At 36.8% G+C, this 22,992-nt stretch overlaps 1 protein-coding gene across 6 annotated transcripts in view; it reads right to left on the bottom strand.

Moving 5' to 3' along the window:
• Positions 1-495: 495 nt before the first annotated feature.
• The window catches only part of LOC310907955 (uncharacterized protein), an 81,904-nt gene continuing 59,407 nt past the window's right edge, over positions 496-22,992 (bottom strand). For 3 of the 6 annotated variants that reach the window (XR_014589747.1, XR_014589748.1, XR_014589749.1), the window contains 2 exons: positions 18,491-18,549; positions 15,956-16,629 (listed from right to left, as the gene is read on the bottom strand). Coding sequence is in view for 1 of the 6 variants with exons in the window: in XM_083858539.1 (XP_083714665.1) it covers positions 3,583-3,839; positions 5,909-5,946; positions 6,275-6,346; positions 12,056-12,163 (475 nt within the window). In the remaining 5 variants the exon portion in view is untranslated. Of the gene's footprint in view, positions 586-3,161; positions 3,840-5,908; positions 5,947-6,274; positions 6,347-12,055; positions 12,164-15,955; positions 16,630-18,003; positions 18,114-18,490; positions 18,550-22,992 lie in introns of those variants that run through there. The other 3 variants (XR_014589746.1, XM_083858539.1, XR_014589750.1) reach the window with 3 other exon arrangements.

Below are 22,992 nucleotides of genomic sequence, written 5' to 3'. Positions count from 1 at the left end.
AGCACGGATGCATTGGATCAGAACTTACAGACTGTCTAAGTCTTTTTGTTATTGCCACTTCTTTCATATTTCTGCATTGACCTGAAATGAAAAAAAGTTATTTGTAGCCAATTGAAATTTAAAGATTAAAGTTGAGTTTGCATGCAAACTTCTTGAGTGTTAGGCGAGCCCTATAACAGGGAAAATATCTTTCAATTTACTGATAAGATTAAGTTAATTAAAAAATATTAGGTAAGATTTGTTTGGGTTTTTAACATTAAAAGAACAAACCAGAGGAAGTTTTCAAATAAGGGATGACCTAATTTTGAAAGGGATTATAACATCACTTTTCAGCATTTCAATTTCAAATAAAATGTAAAGGAAAATCTCTTGCTGTAAATTGATAACATCTTCCACATTTTCTAACCTGAAGACAAGCTTGTATTATCTGCAGATTTTTTATTCTCTGGAAAAGGAGAAATTTGAGTAACTACTGCCACAAAGTCGGATTACGATCAAAGACTTCCTGGAAGTCTGTTTTCCTGACAGTGCCTTCTTGCAACTCCAGTTGAGTTTTGTAACATTTCTCTTGACAGCCTGTTGTAACTATAGAAAAACCAACAGTAACAGTCACAACACAGTTGTTATGTCATTTAAATATACTCTGAAAAGCAAATGTTTTTATTTTTTAAAAAATTACTACTAGTAGTTTTTTCCATCTAGTTGTAGCTAGGCAACTAGGATTTTGACAAGATTCTATTGTCACTGTTAATGTCCCCAAATATATAGTTTTCCAAAGCAATAGTTGCAATTTAACAGACGTAAAACAACATGGCAAATATAACAGGACTGAGTCTTGCAGATCTTCATGGTACAAATTAAGCCAGCAGTAATTACTTTACCATTGCCAGAAGCAGCCAATCACATTTCTTACATAAAATAAAGTGCTGAACTATGTAGTTTTAAGATAAGAAATTTAACAGTTTTTTGCATAATGCGTAATGGATCATATAAAGTTTTCATAGCACTTCTAGTAAAGTATTTTTAAAAATTAACCATCATTTAATTACAGTAACCCTGCCAGTTTTATGTTTTAAAGTCAGCAGCAAAACATGACCGGCTCCTACTTTTTATCCAAAGCTGGGATCTGCACATTCTTCATGACATCTACTAGGCTTCAATAACCTATCACAAGTGATAGGTTAGTCTTTCTTACCAAAAGGCTCATCCTAACAAGTAGTATAGTCATACTTTAAAGCATTTGATTGGTTTTCATTCCTTCTACATAAAAGTAAGGTCTTTTGTCTAGAACCATAAGTCTGTTATCACTCTACTGCAGATTGCTATACAAAATATGCAAGGTGAGGGACTATTTCAGAAAACAAAAATTGGATTCCATTCAGATTTCTGTTGAATGAAAGCTAAGAGAAGCTGAACACTCTGCATCTGTAGCTCATCTATATTTTCATTAATAAGATTATTGAGTTTAAAAGGCCATTATCACATAGCTGCAGGTTATCATGAGCTTAACTTGAAGCATATGATTAAATTCCAGTGAATTCAAAGAACCCAACAGCACAAAAAGAATCATTATCATGTATAACCTTTGTTACAGCTTTTAAGGAAAAAACAGTCCTGTAAGTTTTCATATTGATGATAAAATATTTAATCTCTTGACAAGGACAGAAAGCCCCAAACAACCAAGTACCTCTGTTTTATCAGACATAAGATATCTATTTCGAATAATTTAGTTTAAAGTTACTTTCACAAAAAGCATTCTGCATTTCTGTCTCTGAATATGATTTAAAAAGACCCCAAAAGTTGTGTCAGAGCTTTATGTAATAGTATTTCCAGAACTTCCAGAAAAATAAAATACTAACTGAAATAATTGTTGGATTCTTACAAATGTATGCCTGGATTTCAAACCTTATGTTGGTCTCTAAATTACTCATGAATGTTTTGCCTTTACTAATTGCAGTTATGTTACACCGATTAATATTAAATTGCAATTTGTCCAAATTCCTTTGAAAATATTCTTTGCTAATGCGTACATATTCAATTGAAAATTTCTAGTTTACATCATTTTGATTTTTGCCCTTGTTCTGCCTTCAGCATGAAAAATCAATTTGATGTTCTCTTTTGCTTTTCTGTGCTTTGCAACTGCTTCCTAATATTTCTCATTCAGATTATAGTAGCGTAATATGAAAAAAAGGAAAAACTCATCTTTCAATGATCTAATTAGAAGTTCAAGGATAATTCCTCCTCTTTCTTTTTTAACCTTTCTTGTTCTTTGGTAAAGGGGGAAATAAAAAGGGGAAAAATCTTAACCTTCATATTAAAATTTGTAGGCTTACAAGCCAGGTTAAAATGAGGTTAAAGTTGACATTTGAAATTGAAAGGGTATTTTTTTGTTTGTTTTTATTGTCAAAATACAATTTTCTGTCTGGAAGTTACATAAAAGAAATTATATTAAGTAATCTGGATAAGAATAACATTAAAAACATTCATGAAATAAAAATGTCTCTATAGTACAGAGTGATATAGTGCATTTTACAAGCCTACATATATAGTGACTATTCCTCTCTCATTGCACTAATAAAAGCTTGCATCAGACTGGAGTATGAATTGAATTAAACCTGTATTACTATCAGTAATTCTAGTTCTATCACGATGAACTCAAATTGGCCATAGTTACAGCCAAATGCATCAAGTGCACCCTCCAGCTACCTTAAAATTCAGGGAGATAAAGAACAAAGGAAAAGCAAAATAGGAGAAAGCTGCCCTAGTAAGAAGCAATCACCACTGCAACACTTCTTTGCAGTTCTGTTCTTCTGAGCAACTTGCATGATACTCATACAACTTTTGATAGTAAAATACTTACAAAGAAACAGGAAATATTCAGGATAAAGAACCTCTGCTGCTGAGAGAAGAAGAATAACTGAGACATCAGTATTACAACATGTTTCTAGATATCAGACTTTGCAAATAATACTCCTCTAAGCCTATAAAATGTGTACTTGCTGTTCAGAGACGTACTCATATAACTTTTCCCTGCTAACCATTAGATTTTTGATCTGAGATAAGCAGATGGATTCCTTCTGTTAATGAAGAGGAATAAATCTGTGTCAGTGGACAATGCAAACTATACAAGATGTGTCCTTGTAAGTAACATGTGCATTATCTAGAGAAAAAATTAATATCTAACTGTGACTATAGCATCAACATTTTATCAACAGTTGAAATCCTGAAAAGATATTAAGTTGATAGTTATAAGTTCTATGTATCTATGACCCAGTTCAACAAAAGACTGATTTCTCCATATCTATTAATATTTCTAAAATTAAGGAGATAAGTGTATAATGAAAAAATTTGTTGCATCAAGATCTTGAAAATTTTTTCCTTGTTTTAGTCATCCACAACTTCCCTGGACGGCCTGTGCCAGTGCCTCATCACCCTCACAGTAAAGAATTTAGTAAACAATTTCTTCCTAACATGTAACCTAAACTTACTCTCTTTTATTTTGGAGTCATTCCCTCTTGTCTTGTCACTACATTTTTATTGTAGGCACCCTTCAGGTACTGGAAGGCTGCAGTTTGGTCACTCCTAAGCCTTCTCTCTTCCAGGCTGAACAACCCCAACTCTCTCAGTCTTTACTCTTAAGTGCTCCATCCCTCCGATCATCTTGATGGTCTCCTCTGGACTTGCTCCAACAGCTCCATGTCCTTCCTTTGCTGAGGACCTCAGAGTTGTGTGCAGCACTGCAGGTGGGGTCTCACCAGAGCACGGTAGAGGCACAAAACCCCCTCCCTTGCTCTGCTGGCCATGATGCTTTGGATGCAGCCCAGGATACAATTTCAGGGCTGCAAGAACAAATCAGGGTGTCATTTCCAGCCTCTCATCCACTAGCACCCCAAAGTCCTTCTTGTCAGGTATGCTCTCGATCTGTTCATCCCCCAGCCTGTTCTGATACTGTGGGTTGCTCTGAAAAAGGTAGAGTTCTTAGGGAAACTAGGTGAAATATAGGAAGAAATCTGGTTTCAAAAATACTTAGGTTATTATATAAGTTCATTTTGCAATTACAGGCTGTGAGCTACACTGGAAGCCTATTTTTGACCACTACATTCTAAATCTATGCTCTGAAGTAGAGCTCTGTACACATACACAAAGGTTGCATGTGTTTTCTACATGTTGGATTAGAGTATGTTTTTCTGCCACTGGAGCCTATCTCACCATTGCTCAGTGTCTAGATACCATACTGTGACCTAAGTGTTTATTTAAGGAACCACAACAGAAGCTTAATTCACCACAGATATAACTGTTAAAAACAAACACTTAGATGTGAAAATAACTTGGTGGCCTGCACAGTGCAAGTGAGATGAGCATGAGGGGAATAGATGCAGAATGTGCTGTGCCCGTTTGAAGTACTGCCATTTGTAAGCTTTGATGTGAAAACATAGGTTAACTTGTAAAAAGAAAATAAAGTAACACTCCTGCTCTGACCTAACAGTATCCATTGAAATTTATTTCCCCTTCCACAATATAGAAAAAATGCTAAGAAATAGTAACTATTTACTTGGAGTTCAGCTGAAGTACTAGCTGCTCAAAAGACACTGGTTGAAAATAGGTAACAGACACCACTTACACCATTTACAAAGTTGCCTCTATCACTTGATTGCCATGCTTAATGTGCAGCACGGGAGTTCTCAGCTCTGCTTATTTCAACTGGCTTCATCTGGAGTAAGCTAAACACATAGTTTTGACTAAGCAGCTGTGAACAAGGTCTAAAAATGCAGATATTTTTGTGATTTAAAAATATAAATATTGTTTAGAAATGTTTATATTTTTTCTATTATTCAGCTATGTAGTCCAAAGCTATAGCTGTATGTCCAAAGAACAACAATTTCTTAGAGCAACTAAATCTGAAATCAGTTTTATTTATGCTTTGGTATGAAACAAAGTAAACTTTATGAAAACCCCAGAATGAAACATTAAAGTTCTCCAGGCAATCTGGCAATTTTTTCTATTCATGTCCAACCTTCCTCTTTTATAATTTTTCTTCAGCATGGTGGTTTAAACCAATCAAGCTTTCCTAGCAAAGCATAGCAATTTTTTGCTTTTTTCTACATTCACAGTGGGAGACATAAAAGAGGTACCCAGGCCAGAGAGGCCCTGTTTGTGAACAAGGTACTGGAGGATATACCTAAACCGAAGTGCCACTAGAAAAGATTGTAGTATAAACTAGTGAAACGAAGAACGAACTTGACAGACCAAGATGGTATTCTTCGAAGTATGAAAGAGCTGACCTATTTAACTGTGGTATGTGAGCTATCTGTGAAAATTGCTCCAGCAGATTTGGGACAGAGGGTGACAAACATAAAGGCAACTTTAAAGAAAATAATCTAAAATAAATCCCACAAACCTACAAATGAGAAAATCTGATTTCTGTGAAATGGTGAAAAGTTTAATAGGAGGCATACACACACACACAATCACAAAAGTATGTGCTATTCTGGAAAAGAGCCAAACACTGACTTTCCAAGCAAAGAGTCAAATCTTGCTAATCTACTAGAATTCTTTAAAGAGCTCATACCCAAGAACGAGAGTCATCAAATTGCTACAGGCTATTAAAATCTCCATAAAGCTTTTGAAAAAGCTTTTACTAAAAACCCTGAAGAAAATCTCAGTTGGCATAGGATAAATGGGAAGTTCATTAAAAGTGTAAACAACCACTTAAAAGATTAGAATTAAAAAGTAGGAATAAGTTGTTTGTAAGTGTAAATGGCTGAGGACGTTATTAGCATCCTATAGGAATTAATGCTAAGATGTGCTATTCGATTTATTTATCCATGATTGTTAAAAAAAATTGAATGAGATGACCAAGGTTTCTAACAATATTGAGTTATTTGGGGTCAGAATGAGGAATACTCACCAAAAAAATTCAGAAATTGATCATCATATGCCAAATGTCTGAGAAACAAAATGGCAAACATAATTCCATGTTTATTAAAAGGAAATGTTTTTTATGAGGACAACCTATCCTAATTTCAGATATACAAGGATACGATCTGAGCAATGAAAATGGTTTTGGATATGACATCAATAATTTTTATGCAAACATCCGTCCATTACTCAGTAATTATCAATGAAGCAGGTAAAATGTTATAAATATGAGGAATGAAATAATGTAATGCCTGACAGAAAAAAAAGAACATATTCATACATTCAAACAATCCACAGCATGCCCATTTCTTCATTACTATTCTGGTTAGACAATTTCAAAATCTATATGACTCACCTGCAGCAGATGCAGAGAAGAGTGAATGAATTTTTATGAGAGGAACAAATCAATAGACAAAGAGTCTTCAGCCTGGAAAAGACATTAAAGAGGTCTTTAAGACCATGGAATAACCTGGAGAAAGCAGATAGAAAGTTGGTTCTTGAATCTTATATTATGAGAATTAGAGGTAATTAATAGAAATTATTAAGTGGCAGGTTTGAAACAATCAGAAAGAGGGGCATTTCCATGACAGGTATTAATGAACTTCAGAAATAATTTCTATCAGTTGTTGTAAATGCCAAAATTTTTTCAGCATTCAAAAAGTAATTGTACAAATTCACAAAAGTAAAACTCACAAAGGATATTCAACTCAAACTTATAACCACCAATTCAGTAGTTTGATTCCAAAGAAATCCCACCATATGCATGTTGTGCTTTCTTGTACCTTTCTTTACACATCTGTACAGGCCCCAGTTTTGTCTGGTTACTGATTTTATGCAGCAGAGCTGTTTCTACTTTGTAGTTTTATTATAGTTTTTGATAATGAGACACTCTTTTTTTCTTACATATTATATAAATATATTGAGAAGATAAAAGCTTTTTAAAAAAACCAGAAAATAAATAAGCTGAGAATAACAATAAAAATAAATTAAGAATAGTACATCAACTTTACTTAAAAGTACTTTTTAAAATGACCACTTTGACAATTGATTCTGAGTTGCCATAGCTCCTAAAGAGCTGAAAACAAGCAATTAAATCCCTTCAATATTTCAAAGGCCTCTCTCTAGAGTTGCCTAATTTTAAAAATACATTTCATCCCATAAATATTTTTCCCCTCTGTAGATTTCTTTTCATGTTCAGAAGTTTCATAGGCAATGTTCAAATAGTTATTGAATTTATTTTGATTTTGTTAATACTTTTTCTTTTTTCCTCCTTTTTAATATTATCCTTACAACTGTCAAATAAATTTTCAATCAACATTTAATTGTAGATGCCACAGATTCCACACAGCTCTTAGGTAACAACAAGTTAAAAATACTGTTTCCTAGCAAGGAAACAAAATGCAGCATACTTAAATATCCTGAATTTATAACATCCTTGGCACTAAGTTTTAGACTGTTTTTTTTTTTTCTTTCTAGCAACCCTTTTTTTTTTTTTTTTTTTGGTCTCTTAAAACCAATCAAAGTTTTGTATGAGTCTGAACGAGGTCTCCTGAAGCAGAGCTGAAGTCATATCAATGTCTCTATCTACTTCTGATTGAAGAAAATACAGCTTCAGTTCATAGCTCATTGCTTTTACACCTGTCTGCATCAGATTTCACTTGTAGCTGGATATGACATTGGCTGAACTAACATCCTCTCTTCAGTTTACTTCTTGTTACTTAATGTCAAATACTATTGTTACAGAAGTACCAGCTGGAGGCTGGGGGGAAGGGTTGAAGCAATTTCCAAAGGAAGATCTCAGGTCACAAATGAGACATAAAAATTTTGCATATTTAGTGTGTTTTGATGCAAAAAAAATGGTGTTATGGACAGTTAAGTCCATTTACTCAGGGCAAGAGTTAATTAATTTAATTCCATGTTTCATAAAGTTCGTGAAATGGAAATTTTCTAAGCATTTTGAGATGTGTTAGTAAGAGAAGTAAAATACTATCTAACGTGACAGATTTGACCATTCCTTTGACAATTTTGAGGTCTTGTCTGGAATTTATTGTACCAGAAATAGTGACTTCTATTTTTAAGATGCATTATGCTGACACAGTCACTAATAATAGCACTATATTCTCGTGTTCAGACACGAATTTCTCCCTTTCTTTTCTATTTGGCATGTATGACCACATGCTTTTTAACTACTTTTCACTGAAAAGTAGTTAAAACTTTTGTCTGTTACTTCGGATTTCTGTGTACTGTGAAAGGTGCCTGACTTAGTTCCGGTTTCTCAAGAGTGGTGAAAATGAAGAATGCTACTTTGATCAGTAATATCTGTATTTAACCAGGGTCTTCAATTTTAATCTACAAGAGTCCTGCAGCATAAGAGTTTGTATAAACCAGGCACTGAGATTATCTCCTTAGGTGAAGATGGCATCTTTGCTAGATATATATTCTAGCAGGACTTTTAATACTTTCTTAGTATTTAGGATGGAGCTCAATCCACCTAGTTTAGGCATTTCTTTGTCAAGGAGCATGAACAATGGTTCATCCCTCCTAATCTAAGTACCTAGAGTCTCTACTTGGAGACATGAAAATATCTTTAAAGATTCAATTTTCTCCTAAATATAGGGCTTTAATTGGAAAATTAGAGACTGTGAGGAGGGGTGGATTCTAGTGCAGCAGAGCGGGTCTGAAGACATCCTTACACTAGTGCTGTATTGGTCCTTTGAGCCTTTTATTCACATTAAATGCATTTTTTTTAATTAGACCAATTAGACTTTTATTAGCACACAAACAGGAACTGCCACTAATTCCTAAGTACGTTTAGGAGTTAGTTTACAGTCAGACTAAAGGATCACTCCTAACAGTAATCAGGCTTCTCCAGAGACCTTCATAAAAACTAAGGATTAAGGGCACCTAACTCTGGATTAATAGGAAACTCAAAACAGGAGATGTGTTCCAGAATAAGTACTTCTGAACAAGCATGTGTAATTAAGTTTAGTCCTATATACTGGTGTCAACTAATTAAGAAGACGCCTAATTAATTTTGTATAAGGTGTTAGGAAAACAAGTAGATTGAATTGTCATGTAGCTACTAGACATCTAAATCCCAGTTTAGAGAAGATTTTGTTAGATTATAATCTTCTTTTAGGTGTGTATACTGCCCTTTGCTTAAGCAACTGGGCAGTTTTAGGTACTGATAAAGTGAAATTATGTGTCTAAATTTCATTTTAGAATAATTCTGGATATGATTATTAACATATTGAGATCAAAAGGACAAGTAGCTTTCCAAGGTATTTGGATTCACACATGAAATAGGTTTAAATGATAAGGCAGGAGCTCAGGGACAGAAGAAATCTAGGGCACCTGAAAGGAATTCCGAAAATGTGTTTTTGTAGAGTAGCCTGTTGTACTCAGACTGGTGCAGCCTGAGGAACATTGGGAGTCAGGCTTAGATGAACCTAGGAATAAGGGCAAGAATTGTCAGTGACACACAGGGAGGTGGGCAAGTGGCTGTTTGGTGGAACTAAAGATTACTGCATGTCATAAAGATGAACAATAATATTTAAACTTTTGCCTTGCTGTGAAATATTTTCCACTGCTGCAAAAAAGACACAGACCATGTGGGATAACACAAAAAAGAACTACAGCTTGTCAGACCTGTGAAATCTGCTCTACCCAGAAATGGAAACACTCCAGCTGGAATGTATTTCAAAGGAGCTGGACCTTCTGAAAAGTCTTGAATAGAGCATTGAGTATAACTAGAGGGCTAGAAAATAAAACCTGTAAAGAACAAATGGGAGTTATTTAGACCTTATTTAAAAAAAAAAAAAAAAAGCCATTTAATTTCTTTTATATTTACACAAAGCTATAGACACACAGCTTTTCACATACTCGAGGACTGATGTACTGGGGAAAGAAGTGTTATCTTTTGCACATTGGTGGTGCAATGGCTTAATTTTCTGTAAAAGAGGCTGGGATTAAATTTGAGACTAAACCTTTAACAATATCAGTATTGAAATACTGGAACAGGGAGAAAGGATAAGTGTTTCTGATATTGGAGGTCTTTGAGAACAGACTGGAGAAAGATCTGGTGAGAATGTAGCTAATGTAAATGTGGCTAATCCTGCCTAGATGTCAAGCTCAATGCAACCATCCCTAGGCTCCATTGCTTCCATTATCCAGAAATAAATTACACTTGACCATCTAATTATTTTTTTTTTCTTTATTTACATAAAGCTATAGATAGCCAGTTGCTTTTGATTGCAGGTAATGAGTATCTTGTTTTGGCAGTTTCACAGATTTTTAAAAGATTTGAGAAGCCTAATGAAAAAGAAATGGTAATTAACTCTGTGTGCTTAAGTCTCTTAGAAGAGAATGATATTAGGGTAGGATGCTAGTAAGATTGATTTATATGCCAGCAGCTGAATGGTATGGCTGATACATGTGGATGACAGGATGTCATCCAGAGGGATGCGGACAGGCTCAAGAAGTGGGCCCATGGGAATCTCATGAGGTTTAATAAGACCAAGTCTAAGGTCCTGCAGCTGGGTTAGGGAAGCCCCCACTATCAAGCAAGGCTGGGGGACAGATCGAGAGCAGCCCTGCCAAGAAGGACTTGGGGATGCTGGTGGAGAGAGATTGGACATGCCCTGGCAATGTGTGCTTGCAGCCCAGAAAGCAAATGGTATCCTGGGCTGCATCCAAAGCAGTGTGGCCAGCAGGGTGAGGGATGGGGTCCTGCCCCTCTGATCCACTCTAGTGAGATACCATCTGGACTGCTGCATCCAGCTTGGTGTCCCCAACACTGGAAGGACAAGGACCTGTTGGAGCAAATCCTACAGAGGGTGACCAAATAGATTAAAGGGAGAGAGGACCTTTCCTATAATTAAAGGCTAAGAGAATTCAGACTGTTCAGCCTGCAAAGAGAGGGCTTGAGGATGACCTCATTATGTCCTTCCAGTAGCTGAAGGCAGCCTGCAAGAAAGATGGAGGGGAAGTTTTAACAAGAGCATGTAGTGACAGGACAAGAGGGAATGGATTCAAACCAAAAGAGTACAGGTTTAGGTTACATACTAAGAAGACATTCTTTGCTCTGAGTATGATGAGACACTGCAAAGGGTTGCTCAGAAAGTCGTGGATGCCCCATTCCTGGCAGTGAAGGAGGTGATTCTGGAAGCTGGATGAAACTCTGCACAACCTGGTCTGTAAAACATGTCCCTCCACATGGCAGGGGATTGGAGCAAGATGATCTTTAAGGTCTCTTTCAACCCAAACGATTCTATGACTCCATGATTCAATATAGTTAATAAAAAAGTATGCTGATGTCTAATTAACTCTAGCAGCCAAAATTCTGAGGTTTGTCTATTCGTTCTGCAGGACAACAGTGTGTCCTACACAGGCCATTGCAATTTTCGTATTTCTTTCAATACCTCATCCAGCAGTTTTCCTCCTATCTGTCTGATTTATTGTTTCAATGAATCTGATTACATTTTCATACATCAAACAATGCAGAAGATACCTGTGGAGGATTGTTACCTTAGCTGAACTTTTTTCAGCCACATTCAGGAGCGTGATAGGGAATAAAATGTTGCTCTGGGTTAAAACCTTCAAACAGAATTTTCTTCAAGAAGCCCTAGTTTGAAGTTGAACTTGGGCAGCAGCAGAGTAGTGAAAGGAATCTTCAGCTGGATATTTTTTGCCTGTTCTGCTAATACCCAGAAAGGTCTGATCTAGCTCTAGTTCCCTGAAGAAGAAATTTGCACTCATGCTAATTGAAGATCTGCTAAAAATTGGTAGCTACATTCTCAATATTTCCTGTGCCTCATTGTTCTTCCTACATCTGTAAGAGATCACTTTTACTGTAATTGACACTTGGCTGCCACAAACCATGTTTAGTGGGGACTTAAAATGAGTGAGCCCTGAGAGTTCTCAGAGATTCCTCCAGGATTTGTGAGAGCAGAGCCTGTCTGACAAAAATTTAGATGGACTAATATAAATTCAGCAGCCTCATCAAAGTGTATGTGTTGAAGGAACTGGTCTTTTTCCAGGAAACTAGGAATAGGAATATAGGGACTGACGGAGAATTTTACTGAAAGGCACCTATGGAATTGGTGTTTGTTAGCAGCCTTAGAAGAAGAGTACATACCTAGATTTGAGCAGAGAAACTGGAAACCTGAGTCCATGAAATTTCTTGCCTTCTCTTCCTCCATTTTGATCACTTCCTGCTGCTTTTAAAATGGCGTATGTTGATAACCTGTTGAGGATATTTTACTATCTGAATGAAATGTCCCTGTGGAATCATACAATGAACAACTTTGTAAACATCTCCTGTTGCCTCTAAAATGTATTCCTCTGTAATGGGACCCAGAAAGGAGCTCTATGTACAGTTAATCACTTCAGCCTTGCCAGAAAAGTAGAGAACACTGGTGGCTATCAAAATGGAATAGAAAAGGAGAAAGAGAAAAAAGAAAAGGTCATCTTACACTTGTGGTATACCTTTTAGAATGTTAAAATATTTTTGTTTCTCCTATTTCAGAGAATATACTACCCTCAAAATTCAACATACGAAAGTTTAAAATAAATCAAAGGAGATGGAAGAGCAAAATCTAATTCAGGCACAACAGTTTGGATCTTTGCTTGTTTTTTTTCTCTAAGACTTCTGGACTTGCCTGAATTTTCCTTTTTTTCTTTCCTTAACAATAAACCTGACAGCAGTAAAACAAGAAGTACAGAGTAAATATTCTCTCTCTTCAGTAGTCAGAGATTTTCCATAGAATCTATCTTTTACAGCTATAGCACCATCTCTGCAGCATATGCATGAGCCCATATTCCTACAGTATATAGAGAAGTTTGTTCATGTATTTGATGTACAATACAAACAGGTTTTTTTAACAAAGAAATTCAACATATATTAATGTTTGAAGTGAGCTTTGGTAATGTAGGAAATAGAATTTATAGCTCTATTAGAGAAGACTCTTTTTGATGGAGAAATGTGGGGGAAACTGGAAATTGCATTTAAATGACCCAGAGCAGCTGCAGGTTTATTCATGCACGACAGGACTATCACTCCTTAGTCTCATGAAATTTGATGTTTCTACTGAGTCTCCAGGTCCAGGAGGCACAGGAGTATTAGAAATAAACATATTTTGAACTGAAAGTACAAGTTTCTAGTATTTTAAAGAAAGACCTGCAACTATTATGACAAAAGCCACTAACTTGTAAACATGTTGTCTTGTTTTGCTAAATTTATTTGCTAAATTCTCATTCTGGTTAACTCTTTTCATATTTATCTAATAGGAAATTAATTTTAACTTTCCTAATCTGCAGTATATATACTAACAGTTCTATTTGCCCTCCAGTAATTAACGCAGATTAGCAGAACAAAGTTGAAGATGTAGGAAAAAAAAATATGGGAAAATTAACATTTTAAAGAGTTTTAAACTAAATTAGAAGGCATAATTCAACTTCATACTTCTAATTTTCATAGCACTCCACTGACTTCCATCTATAAATGATCTCTTCTTACCTTGACATCAATATTTCCTTTGGAGGAAATTCATAAGGTTATAACTCTTCATTAGAGGTAATGTAATTTTTAATGCAACTGCTTTTAGAAAGGTGTTGAAATATCTTTTTAGAGAGGTTTTAACCACCAAGCACTTTAAAAAATCATCAGTTTATTATTTGGATTGCACTAATATTGTAAACTGTCATTTTTATTAAAAGTAAAATAAAATGAAATAATATAAAATAAAATTAAAATGTATAAGATTATATGTTTAAACTTTACTAAATTCATTGCTCTTTTCATCACTCTGAAAGGGATATCTAGGTCCATTCTTATTGTCTTTATGCCCAAACTGAAATATTAACCTTCTTTGTCAAGACACCAAAGATAATTCACAGTTGCTGCATGGAAATTGATGATTTGATCACAGCTGAGAGATGCCAGGTTTAGATCCAAGTAGATTTACAGTCTTAAAGTTAGATGCTACACACAATGGCTCTCCTGGCAAAATGCAGATACCATTAAAAAACACATGCAGGTATGATTGTAGGCATATCATGTAGTCATATCATTTCACCCATGAAATCCTAAGCCAAATTTAAATTATTGCAAATGGTTTAGATTATCGTGTATATTTGTAAAAAGATATTAACCTTCTTTGGACCATCACATGCATGCAAATTCTGACTACTGTAGTTCTGATTGCATTAACTATGAAATCAGCAGAGGTAGAAAATTGGGCTGTTTCCCTCTGAATGAAGATTTTGCAGTATTGTGCAAATATGATACTGTACTTCCACTGCAAGAGCCTTAACAACCACTACAATTGTGCTTGAAGTATAATTTTCAGTTTTTAAATTTGTTGTATCTGGTGTTACTAATATTAAAAAAAAAAAAAAAAAAAAAAAAAAAAACACCCACAACAACAACAACAAAACAACAACAACACACCAAAGTCCTCCAAACGATGTAAGCATAGTATACTCACAAATTGGTTTGGGCTGATATGACTTCCAGCATGATAAATAATTGGGTCAATAATATAACATTCTAAAAAATCAGGATTAAGTCTCATTTAGTCTTTTCCTGCATCCCTATAAATGTCCAGATTTCACAGAAGCTAAATGTGGTATTAAACACTGTTCATTAAAGATCTCTTGAAGACCTTGTTTGAATTCCTAATAGCTAGACATCTGCTTAAATCACAAACAAAAGGATCATTGTGTGGCTCCTGTACAAGCAGACTCCACTATGGGCTTTGAATCACCTTTTCAGCTCTTCCTTGTCACCCTGGTGACACAGATTGCTGCCTCTGCAGCAGGGCTGGCAGAAGGGTTGTGTGTCTGTACTCTTCTAAGATTACTAAGATTGTCCTAATGCATATTCATCTTCATTGGTTATGCCAGCTTGTGTGCCTGTCTGTGAACCTGATACCCAGACCATGCTTGTTTCTGCTGACTCTGCTGTACAGTTATCTCCAGCAGCTGCTTGAACTCTGACTTTGAGGAGTCAACAACACCATACAGCAAAAAGCTCTTCATTCAAATTACATATCAAGGGAAATACCACCACTGTTCATCAGTATTCTGAGAATGACACAGAGTTTTTGAAAAATATGCACGTCATCCCCTCAGCCTAAGACAGATCAGCATTTCTGACAGAAATAGTTGCATAAATAGCTCCAGTTATTATGAACTTCAGTTTATCCTACAAGTTTCACTGTGCTGGCAGGATTATCTTCTGAGGACAGCAATGTTTTATAAATTTTTTAACATGAAGCTGTGGCAGAAGGGCAAGATGCAGTCTTTTTAGGTATTTAAGAAACAACTACTTTTCTGGCTGTAGAGTAAATGTGTAAGCTGCAGCGATTCTCAGAATTACACACATTACACCTAAATATTAATGGACTCTAGATTTTACTGGTTTGTTTTCTACAATTAAGCAGTTAATCAGATGCTTGCAGCAGTGTTCAGGGACCACATTAGAAAATACCTGCTGGTCATTTCCTATGTCCTACTTTGAGCAAGTGCTGGAAGAAGAGCAGCTTCCTGTTACTAGTCAGAACAAATCCTCATCTCTCTCCTCCTTACAATCTCTGACTCTGTTCATTAACCTCTCCTTCCACTTCAGAGAATTTACTGGAGTCATCAGCTCTGATCGTAACCAAATTCTGCTCAGTGGTTCACACTGTCTTTCCCTCCAAGAGATGCTATATCCCAGTCACCTGCAGGCTTTGCTGCTTGGGCACAACAATCTCCTCAGCTGCATCAATCAGAGCACACATAGTGCTTTTGACCTGCTGCTGATCCTTTCCTGCTCTAATCATCCAGTGGGAAAGATCAGACACTGTCACAGTATCAGCATCTGCTTACCCCAGCGAGCCCTGGCACCACAGCAAGCAAGGTATGATTCAGTTTCCTGGGACACCTGCACAATCCTGTGGGTCTTGGCTCATCAGGAAGAGGAGTGCGACTACAGCAAGAAATAAAGATGGGACTCTGAAGAGGGTACAGCCAACTGAGTTTACTAGAACTACCGAACAGGGACACCTCACCTCAGGGTGCCTGCCTCAACAGAGACCAGGAGCACCCACCTACTGTAACTTTTATGTGAGGGTGGAACAGGGGGATGGGTTCTGCTATGGACCAATTGGGAACAACATGGCAGTGGCTCTGAACATAATGGGCATACACAATGATAAATCCCAAGAGAGGAGGAGGGGGAAACTGAGATCCTGTCCAATCACTTGAAGCTCTCCCTGGAACTTTCCAGACACAGGGAGAGGCCCCAAAGTGACAGACAGGACCCAGGGGTTACATAACAGATAATTGACAGATAACTGTAACGGGGCAAACCAAAAGGAAACTAACCAAAGGGATGCATGGAATGAACTATTACACAAACAGCAAAAGAACAATCTGGAAAGTGTATGAGGAACACAGACTTGTGTTGCGTTGCTACAAGACACAGTTTGTGTTGAGGTGCTAGAGTTCTCTATAAGTTCTCTATGGAGGTCTTGTCTTTTCCCTCGTCATTGATTTTCATTCAAATGGCATAAGCTTGAAATATAACAAAACGTTTATGTTCACGGCAGGAAGCGATGTACGGAATACATATTGTAAATCCCAGGCTGTCTGGGTTTTTTTGGACTGGAGTATGCTGTGCTTCTTTCATGGAGTAGTAATGTTAAAACACAGCAAAAACCTTCTTTCCTGTGGGGAAAAAAAAATGCATCAAGGCAAATAATTCAAATCAAGATGAAGTTGTATAACTCAAATGAAGAAAAATCAGTATTAGATGCCTCCAATGTAGGATGTAGAAAAGCACGAGTAAGATGAACCTAAATTTACAATGGATAAAGATAGTAGGGGAGAGCGCAGAATGCATAGCAGTTTTTTCCATTGTTTAGGCTTCTGTGAGATCAAAGCAAATACCTCATTTTTTTATATATTATTCTCTGTGAAACAGAAAATAAATTAAATTGCAAGATACTGGGCTTTCTCTCTGAGAAGACACACTAAGTTCAGATAATAATTGTAACATTACCTATTGAAGACAGATTTTACAGGTAGCTCATTATTGCTACACCATGATTAATTACTGTTGTCTTGTGTAAATCAAGACTCACTAAAATACAATTTGAGCTAATCTATTTCATGTGACTCATGAATGTTTGTCAATTTGCAAGCTATTATAAAAAAATATCCAGAATATGAAAAGACATGTCACATTGTAATAGAGTCACTAAGGGTGTAGTTTCATGATAAACCTGTCTCAGGCAAGGTTCCCACTCTGCCATGCTTTGCTCTACCTTCATGATGAGCCAGCTGTACTCCTAAAGATGTATTATGAACAATAAGCCAAATGCAAAGCACAAGCTAATATATTTACTCTTGGGGAAGGCTTATCCTACCCTCAGAGCAGGCAGAGCTAACTCTCTCACTAGCTGTCAGACAAGTCTGCTAAAAGCTGGGCAGCTTGGGTGTGGGTGGAGTGGAAAACTATCCATACCCATAATTGTCCATGAACTCCATGTTAATAAACATTTTGCCATTTTCTGTGAATGGCTAAATTTTTCTGGCAGATTTTTGTCTTCATTTTAAATAAATCTTTTATGTGCTTAAATTAGAAACTATATAATTGATTATTAACAAATTGCTTTAAAATTTCAACATCAGGAATAAAATATGTATTTTTCAAGATACAAGTGTTTCATTTTGTTGTCCTCTTCATCCACTGTCAGTTGTTTAAAATATCCTCCAATTCCATGCCAATGATTTTCAGACAGTTTGTAATTTCCAGAAGAGCTAGACCAAAGAAAATACTCTGGTATTTCTAAGTAAGAAACAGGATGTGTGAAATCCCACTCCTCTCTTGCAATGAAGTCCAGAAATTTGGTAGGTCCATCTGGCAAATTCCATACTTTTCATTCTTTACATCCTATTCTCAAACAAAGGGAATCACTGTTTTGACTCTTAGTTTTTAAGAACACGGTTGGGACAAAAAACTGCTGCTTGTTTTAAGCAGCAATCACAGAAAACAGTTACTTTTATTTAATGCATTCTTTAACTTAAATATACCTTATCCTAAAAATAAGTGGAAAACTTCTCTGACATGGAAAGCAGCCTATTTGCTAGGGTCTAGAGCAAGCTGAAAGGATGATTGCTTCTTCCTTCCTTCTCTTGAAACTGTACAGCTGTAAAAGATTCATACAGACAAGAGACTGTGAGATAGAAAAATCTGGAATAAATGAAAGGATGACATCACACTCCAGAGAGGGGAGGAAGAAGTCTTCAAGTTTTTGTTCCTAGTTCCAGGACTATACATTAAGTTTTCCTTTACTTGGTATTGGTGAGGGGAAAATAGATAGGGAGTAGGACACTCTCTTCCCTTACTCTAGACCTTACTCTACTGTCTAATCTGCACTCACACCACCAGGAAGCTCTTGGGAGAAATACACCTTAAACCTTCAAAATCCCAGCTGAAACTTCCAGTTTCCTGGGCATGTGCTTGAGTCATCAGGATACTTTTCTAGCAGACCTGTATTAAAAGGAAAATCACAAGGAAACATACCTGCTTTAAATGATTCCTGTTAGTTGCTAGTTCTGCTCCAAGTATGCATTTTTGAGATTCTTGTGGAATCAAGGCAGAACATGGAATAAAGTAACCCTAGCTTTTTCTAACTTTTCTCTATTTTTCTCTACTTTTCTCTTTCTTTCTCTTTGCTTCCTTTACTATTAAAAAAAAATCAGTTTTTTAGTATCTACATTTAATCTCATTTAGTTGAGATTTTTTGGGGGGAGGGGAATATTTCAAACCTTCAAAGTTCTTTCTGTTTTATTTACAGAGAGTTAGTTTTCTTTACTACTCTGTGATTTGGGACTGTAACAAAAGCACAGTTAGATGAAACCTAGATGCTTTAGCAGAGACAAGTCTTGGACTGCAGAGGAAGAGTGCTGCCTGCAAATCCTTCAGGCCTGCATGTATCCAAAAGGTTGTGCCAAGGGAGATTTAGGTAGGACATTAGGAAGAATTTCTCCACAAAAGGGGTGATTAGACATTGGAATGGGCTGCCCAGAGAGGTTGTTGGAGTCACCGTCCCTGGAGGTGTTTAAGGAAAGACCGGACACAGCACTTAGTGACATGGTCTGGTTGGCAAAGTAGTGCCAGGTCATAGGCTGGACTCAATGATCTCAGAGATCTTTTCCAGACTAATTGATTCTGTGATCCTGTTTTTCTCTGTTTAGGAATTTAACTCTTCAGTGCTGACCTGTGGCTAAACCTGGGTTACTCCACTTCTGCTGTTGAATGCAATAGTAGGAAATAAATCCTGCTCTACTGAGCACTCTAAAATATAAAGTATTTGCTATGAAACAAGGAGTTTAGTTGCCTTCCATTTTTTCAAGCTGAGCTTAGGTGGTTGGCCTATAGAAAGCTTACCATTAAATAAGAACTTATACAACAATACTTTTTTTGCTTTCTATGCTCAACGATGATAACTTTACATAAGCATGTTGTGGTTTGACCCTGGCCAAACATCAGGCACCCATGAAAGCTGCTCACTCACTCTCCCCTGCCACAGCTGGGAGAGGAAAATTTCATGAAGGGTTCACATGTTGACATTAAGGACTAGGAGAAAACACTCCAAGGGCAAAACAGGCTCTGCTTAGAGGTACAAAGTGAATTTAGTACTAACAAAATCAGGAGGAGGATAGTGAGAAGTAAAATAAGTCCTTAAAAACACTTTTCCTTCCCCCCAACCCCTCCTACCTTCCCACAGTGCAGGAAGACAGGGCATGGGGGTTTGGTCAGTTTGTCACCTGAGGTTTTCTTCTGCTACTCTGGGAGAGGAGTCCTTCCCCTGTGAGACTTCCCAAGGGAGACAGTTCTCTGTGAACTTCTCCAGCGTGGGTCCACACTCATGAGCAAACAGTCCTCCCAAAACTGCTGCAATGTGAGTCCCACGGGCACACAGTCCTTCCAAAACTGCTGCGGTGTGGCTCTCCCTTTCCACGGGGTATGGTCCTCCAATGACAGGCTGCTCCAGCCTGGGACCCTCTCTCTCTGCCAGTGGAATCACAGCTTCCTCCAGGCATCCACCTGCTCTGGCATGGGCACTTCCCCCACATGCTGTGGGTGGATCTCTGCTTCTCCTGTGGATCCCCACAGGTGTGAGTGGATCTCTGCATCCCCTGAGGACCCCCATGGGCTGTGGGTGGATCTCTGCATCCCTCATGGATCCCCACGGGCTGTGGGTAGATCTCTCCATGCCCCGTGGATCCCCAGGGGCTGCAGGGGCACAGCTGCCTCACCATGGTCTCACCATGGCCTGCAGAGGAATCTCAGCTCTGGTGCCTGGAGCACCTCCTGCCCCTCCTTCCCCACTTCCCTTGGTGTCTCCATGTTTTTTTTTCCCTCACATGTTCTCACCTCCTCCTCTTCTCTGGCTGGAAAAATCTGTGCCCCACTTTGTTTTGATTTTCTTCTTAAATATGTCATCACAGAGGTGTTTGCCATCATCTCTAATTGGCCCAGTTTTGGGCCAACAAGCAGCATGTCCATTGTCAGAGCCACCAGGTATTGGCTCTGCTGGATGTGCTGGAAGCTTCCAGCAGCTTCTCACAGAAGCCACCTCTGTGCCCCCCCGTCCTCTACCAAAAACTAGGCCATGCAAAACCAACACACTCATGTTTAAATGCTAGAAGTAAACCAGTATGCCCATGTGCAAAGCATGGTAAGAATCCAGAGGGAGAAAAGTGTTCTCTGTCCCAGAGAGTTTGTAATCCAAGCGTAAGGGAAGAGAGGATGTACTCTGGCAGATGGAATTGACAAAATACAAGCATCTTCTTACACCATCAGTTAAACCAGTGAATATTATAGCTAGGGAAGCAGTTCTGCTATTGAACTGGATTCGAAATATGGACATAGCTACATGAAATTTTAGCTAACAGATCTTATTATTTGATGAAATTCTGGGCAAATACCCATCTGGATTGGTTTCAACAAAGCTGGGGGGCTGAGCAGACAATCATAAAAGCTTTATAGACTTAACAGAGTCACATGAAACTGAGAGGAATTAATGGGAAAAATAAATAGAAAATACTCTAAAATCTCCGGAGTTTTCAGAAAATCTGTATCTCAATCAATTAAATATTTCCTTTTTTGTCATGATCAATTAGCATACAACAAATCCAAGAGAGGACAGAATCAATAGGTAATTGGTAAAGTAATAATTAAAAGCAAAGCTTTACAACCTTCTTCATTTTAAATATTTCACTCTTGTCAGTTGCTGAATCCACTGGGTTTAAGGATGTGCTTCTCACATTCCACATACTTTGGCAATAATCCACTTGACTCAGACGGGCTGAGGAGGGCAATGAACATGCTATTCCATGATACTATGGTGCAGATCAAAACAGTAAAAATTACAAGATCTCTTAATGCTGGCTTTTAAAAAATCTGGTTTGATTTATCATTAGGTAAACAATACACAAAAATTAGGAATTAACACACCTTCCAACCCTACACCTCTTCCAAATCTGAAAAGACTTTCAGAAACAGGATTTATTAGGAGATAAGACAACAGAAAATGTCTCACTTCAAAGGTGAAGGAAGAGAAACTTACAAAAATTTAATTAAAGAAAACAGATGAGAATAAATCATCTATTTATGGCTATGACTTTATAAGTAATCATAAAAGCTCCCAAGTGCACACAAATTTATGCAGAATATCTTCCATATATGTATAAAGCACAAAAAAAAGATGCCATTTCAAATTTTGACATGTATTCAGTTATATCTCAAAAATGTTGAATAGGAATGACAGTTCCTAGGAAATGTTCCTGCTTTGCTTCTAAAACACTATGTGAACTCAGGCAAGTCCCTCACCTTAAATGATACTATTCTCCTGTTTCTAATATAACATTATTCACAGATTTTTCTGTATGAGAATTTAGTTCATGTTTGTACAGATTTCTGGTATCGAATGAAAAATGAGGTACTAAAAAGCCAGATATCAGTAATCCCAGTAAAAGAAATTACCTCTGGCATGAAAAAAATTACCAGAAATACATTTTACTTTCAACATTCACTCAAGTGTTTTTCTGAGTAGATACTGTGGCACTGCATTTGTTTTATTGTTGTGCATTTAAATAAACTGCTATTTTAAAATTGTGTAAAATATGAAATATGTAGGCAAACATATTAACACATTAACATATTTGCTCAATTTCTTTTCCAGGAGACCACTGAAAAGGCCTTTTGGCAAGTAGATAGTCTATGATTTATTGTACATAGAAAAAGTAAACTTTACCAAAGACATTTTCTGGTTAAAGTTTTCTCTTTTTAATTCATTATTCATAAAAATAATTCATTATTTCAGTTAATATGTTTATTGTGAAGACTTAAAAAAATCCCAAACAATCCAAATCACCCCATGGTCTTCCTTTGTAAAATATCAGACACATTGCCATGCATTTCATGATCACTGTACTAGAGTATCACAACCTGTCTGGGTAAATCCATGGTATATACAGAATAAAAAGTTAATAAGAACAGAAGAATTGCTTTTTTTGTTGTTTCATGAAAGTTCTCCCATCTGCTGTACAGAGGCATGGATTCAATTTTGTCATATCAAAAGCTGTACAGTTCTTTGAAAAATCACACTATATTTGAGACTAAGAAAAATGACCTCTTTAAAAGTAGTAAAAACAACAGAAAAATAATACATCAGTTAGTACATAATCTCTGCTTGTCACCAAGATCCTAAAGGTGAACCAACTGCTTGTGTAAGTTAGCATGAAATGTGATTTTTTTTCCCAGAAGAAAAGGGAACATGAAATAAAAAATTGTAGTGGCTTCTTGGTATATATTTGCCCACAATGCAACAAAATCAACTCAGATCTGCTTAGAGGTAGGTAAAATAGTAAAATTGTTATAACCCCCACTCATCTGAAACAGCTTAATTTTCTTCAGAATATGTTAAAATCTAATGTAGGGACAATGTGAAGTACTCTGATGACCATCTAGTTCTAGGCTGGCTAGTTCAGACTGCAGAGTTTTTCATAGAAATATGA

Source organism: Zosterops lateralis (genome assembly GCF_965231275.1).
Source record: "Zosterops lateralis genome assembly, chromosome: 3".
Taxonomy (NCBI): domain Eukaryota; kingdom Metazoa; phylum Chordata; class Aves; order Passeriformes; family Zosteropidae; genus Zosterops; species Zosterops lateralis.
Note: the sequence above shows the minus strand (reverse complement) of the source record. Positions and strands in the feature narration are given on the sequence as shown.